Here is a 5,000-nt window from a genome sequence, read left to right as displayed (position 1 = left end):
AATAATATCTCACCATACACACGCAAATTCGCGGCGAAGATTCACCCCCCCCCAAAAAAAAAAAAAAAAAAAAATGTAGATCTTGACCAACATTTCACACATTGGTGGCTCGGTTGGCATGCCTTACGCTGAGTCTGATGCTCTCTTTGTACCTGCGAATGTGAAAATGGCCGGCTTTATTGTCAGAACTTATGATTATTTATTGCAATTGCATGCTGTGCTTTCTGCGGATTAGCATTGCAGTGGGTTAAGGCATTGTGGTTTTCCTTTTTTCATTTTGTGTGACAGAAAGAGAGAGAGAGAGAGCGAGCGAGGGAGAGAGAGAGAGAGAAAGAGAGAGAGAGAGAGAGAGAGAGAGAGAGAGAGAGAGAGAGACAGACAGACAGACAGACAGACAGACAGACAGAGAGAGAGAAAGAGAGAGAGAGAGAGAGAGAAAGAGGGCGACGGAGGGAGGGGAGGGAGGGAGGGAGAGAGAGAGAGAGAGAGAGAGAGAGAGAGAGAGAGAGAGAGAGAGAGAGAGAGAGAGGGAGAGAGGAGAGAGGAGGGAGAGAGGGGGAGGGAGAGAGGGAGAGAGGGAGAGAGGGAGAGAGAGAGAGAGAGAGAGAGAGAGAGAGAGAGAGAGTGAGAGAGAGAGAGAGACTCCCACGCACACACACACACACACACACACAGCCGCACACGCGCGCCCATACAGAAAAGGGCAGACGACGGAAAGCTTGAGATTTATGCTTTATAAGTCGACCTGCATGTGATGTATGACTTCGTTTGCGACTGACGGATGACAGGTATCGCCGAGAAAGAAAAGTAAGGTATGTAAAATTGAGATTCCTTTTTCTTCTCTCTCTCTCTCTTTATCTCTTTCTCTCTCTCTCTCTCTCTCTCTCTCTCTCTTTCTCTCTCTCTCTCTCTCTCCCTTTCTTTCTCTCTTTCTTTCTGCCTCCCTCTCTCTCTCTTCTCTCTCTCTCTCTCTCTCTCTCTCTCTCTATCTATCTATCTGTCTGTCTCTCTATCTATCTTTACACCTAACTCTCTCTCTCTCTCTCTTGCCTCTCTCTCTATTCTTTCTTTTCTCTCTCTTCTCTCTAACTCTCTTCTCTCTCTCTCTCTCTCTCCTTCCCTCTTCTCCCTCTCTCTCTCTCTCTCTCTCTCTCTCTCTCTCTCTCTCTCTCTCTTCTCTCTCTCTCTCTCTCTCTCTCTTTCTCTCTCTCTCTCATTATGAAAGGCAAAACCATGCAGTGGTTATAATTGTGACCGGGTGCCTAACTGAATATGCGGTCAGTCCCTGTATATTGAATTATTTTGCTCGTGTAATCCATCGAGCAGAAAGGAAGCAAGAATGGGGTGAGAGAGAGAGAGAGAGAGGAGAGAGAGAGAGAGAGAGAGAGAGAGAGAGAAAGAGAGAAGAGAGGAGGGAGAGAAGAGAAAGAGAAAGAGAGGAGGGAGAGAGAGAGAGAGAAGAGAGAGAGGAGAGAGAGGAGGAGAGAGAGAAAGAGAGAGAGAGAGAGAGAGAGAGAGAGAGAGAGAGAGAGAGAGAGAGAGAGAGAGAGAGAGAGAGAGAGAGAGAGAGAGAGAGAGAGAGAGAGAGATGGGGGGAGAGAAAGAAAGAGAGAAAGAAAGAGAGAGAGAGAGAGAGAGAGAGAGACAGAGACAGAGACAGAGACAGAGACAGAGACAGAGAGCAAGAGAGAAAGAGAATTAGGTGTAAAGATAGCTAGACACGTAGGCAGATAGCTAGACATACAGATATAGACAGTAAGGCATACAGAGAAATATAGATAGACAGAAATAGATGAATAGACTTAAAGATAGACAAACAGACAGACAGAAAGATTCAAACTGGAGGCGTACCCGACGGAGGTGGTTCTTGTGTGTGAGAGCGACATCTGGCGAAGCGGCGGTCGCACTGGTCGCAGGCACGGGCACAGCGCAGCGTAAAAACTCTCACGGAAATTTTTGGACAAGAACCCGTAGACAATGGGGTTGATGCAGCTGGAAATACATACAAGCATACATTTATATCTGTCAGTATATCTATGTATGTATCTATCTATATATGTGTATGTGTGTATCTATCTATATATATCTCTGTATGTATCTATGTATATATATCTATGTATGTATCTGTCTATATATATCTATGTATGTATGTATCTATATATATCTATGTATGTATCGATCTCTATATATGTGTGTATGTATCTGTCTGGCTATTTTGTATCTTTCTGTTTATCTATTTATGTAACTATCAATCTATCAATATATTTATCTACGTATATCTCTCTCTATGCATCTATATATCTATTATGTTTCTATGCATCCCTTTGTCTATCTATCTATGTATCTATCAATATCTGTATCTATGTTTATATCTCTCTATGCATCTATGTATCTATGTATCTATATATCTATATATCTATCTATGTATCTAGCTATTTATTTATCTATCTATGTATCATTTATATATCTATTCATTTATCATTCTACATGCACATAAAATGTATAGGTATTATTTAGACATAAATAAGTGAAAGGTACACTATGCTACATAGAAAAAAAATGAGTATAAGCAACGTTGTCACTCCAAACTGGATAAATATGAACAAAATTGTTATCATGACATTTATAAAGTTAAATGGATGGATTTTTTTTCCTGGAAACTTTATATTTTCAACAATTCATGTGTGTAATTCCTATCTGAATCCTAATGTAGAGAGAAAAAATACAGTTGCGAAGGACAAATCAATTAACAAATTACAAGTAACTTGAATAGACTCATTCAATAAACCAGACAAGAAAAATCAAATTAGAAATCCCTTTTAATTGAAATAATTAACCTCCCTCACCCCATGAAAAAAATGATGATAATAGTAATGATAATGATAATAATACCAATAATAATAATGATAATAATAATAATAATGATAATAATAATAATAATAATAATAATAATAATAATAATAATAATAATAATAATGATAATAATGATAATAATAACAATAATAATTACAATAATAACAATAATGATAATGATGATGATAACAACAACAATAATAATGGTGATAATAATAATAATAATAATAATAATGATAACTACAACAACAATGGTGATGATGATGATGATAATAATAATAATAATAATAATATTAATAATAATAATAATAATAATAATAATAATAATAATAATAATAATAATAATAATAATAATAATAATAATAATAATAATAATAATAATTAATAATGATAATAATAATGATAATAATAATAATAATAATAATAATAATAATAATGGTAACTACAACAATGATGATGATGGTAATGATGATGACAATTATGATGATAATAATAATAATAATAATAATAATAATAATAATAATAATAATAATAATAATAATAATAACAACAATGATAATATTAATATTGATAATAATGATAATGATAACAACAACAACACTGATAACAATAACATTGATAAAGATAATAATGACCAGTCCCCCTTGACCTGGCTTCGCATCCCACCTGTTGAAGTAAGCCAAGAGATGGACAGCGTTGACCAGGTGCTTGTAGAACGGATGTGGGACGAAAAGGGGCATTATCTTCCACGATTTTAAGACGTTGGTGATGAGAAGCGGCGCCCAGCATATGATGAACAGCACCACCACGACTATCAGCATTGTCACTATCTGCGGGAGGAAGGACATGGTGCCACTGTCAGGAGGGAGATCGGGAAATGTCTGTGAAGGTTGGTGGGTCTGGGTGCTTCTTTGCTTGGGTCGATTTTGCTTTATTTTCTGACTGTGGGTTAGTAGTTGTCTCTCTGGCTTTGTCTTTCTCTATTTGTCTGTCTGTCTGTCTGTCTGTCTGTCTGCCTGTCTGTCTCCCTCTCTTTTCTTTCTTTCTCTCTCTCTCTCTCTCCCTCTCTCTCTCCTCTCTCTCTCTCTCTCTCTCTCTCTCTCTCTCTCTCTCTCTCTCTCTCTCTCTCTCTCTCTCTCTCTCTCTCTCTCTCCCTTATCTCTGTTTCTTTTTCTCTCTCTCCCTTATCTTTGTTTTTCTCTCTCTCTTTGATTGCTTAACCGGCCGAGAGAATGTCCCTGTGTGCATTTTGAAATGCTTGCTTGTTCATGCGTCCACACTTCTCCCTTTTCGTTATATCCTTACAGTTCTATGAATTTACCATTGACGCCGCTTTTGTTTTTTTCGATCTTGAAGTAAGTCACACACTGACATTCGTAACAGGATCTGCATGGCGAAAGCACTGTGATTGCATATGCTTACGTTCCATTAATATTACGGTATATTGGCGTAGACAATAACTATTTGCTACTTTTCTGTTTTGCAAACATACTACTGGTGTTCAGGCGGAAACAATTGGCAAGGTACAAAGCGGTTCGGAGAATCATAAGTACTAATAAATGCTTTATAGCTTGTATTACCATCATTTCATATATACCCACGTTTAATTAGTTTATTTTTGCTATTCATAAGCCGGGTTATATCAGTTTCAGCCACAGCTTTCTTCTACTAAAACAGGCCATTCAGATTACAGTATTGTATTCAATTGTATTTTATTACCATCACATCAAATTACTCACAGTATGTCGATGGTCTTCCTTCTGTACCCGGGGAATCCCCTGTCACGTGTCCACTGAACTAAGGCAGTTCACTGATTACGGTAATTATTTATGACATTATCCACAGATGATTGTTGTGAGAATAAACAAACACATTTAAACAAGTATCGGAGGTCCCGTTCCTGCTACCGCGTATGAATACCTAATCAAGAGGAAAGATTTATTGACCAAAGTTAGGACTAAACGCGCTCCCCTTTTACCTAATATTGTATGAAGAGGGGAACTTGAGCCGGAAAGTTCTATGACCCTCAAACGCCGGATGTATAGACATTAACAATAGCGAGGTCTTAGAAACATGATTTTATTTCATTTCGTTTTGTATCAATAACGAGTTGACTACACTCTATATAACGACGTGTATCTTCCGGA

General features: G+C 37.6%; 1 protein-coding gene across 5 annotated transcripts in view; it reads right to left on the bottom strand.

The window, feature by feature from the left end:
• Positions 1–5,000, bottom strand: part of LOC113825928 (QRFP-like peptide receptor) — a 326,930-nt gene that overhangs the window by 2,893 nt on the left and 319,037 nt on the right. For all 5 annotated transcript variants that reach the window (XM_070115330.1, XM_070115334.1, XM_070115331.1 and 2 more), the window contains 3 exons: positions 3,520–3,683; positions 1,852–1,992; positions 1–152 (listed from right to left, as the gene is read on the bottom strand). The exon at positions 1–152 is cut by the window's left edge and continues 2,893 nt beyond it. In XM_070115330.1, coding sequence (XP_069971431.1) covers positions 95–152; positions 1,852–1,992; positions 3,520–3,683 — 363 coding nt within the window. In that variant the 3' untranslated portion in view covers positions 1–94. The remainder of the gene's footprint in view (positions 153–1,851; positions 1,993–3,519; positions 3,684–5,000) is intronic.

This window comes from Penaeus vannamei, chromosome 37 (genome assembly GCF_042767895.1).
Source record: "Penaeus vannamei isolate JL-2024 chromosome 37, ASM4276789v1, whole genome shotgun sequence".
NCBI classification, from domain to species: Eukaryota; Metazoa; Arthropoda; class Malacostraca; order Decapoda; family Penaeidae; genus Penaeus; species Penaeus vannamei.
Note: the sequence above shows the minus strand (reverse complement) of the source record. Positions and strands in the feature narration are given on the sequence as shown.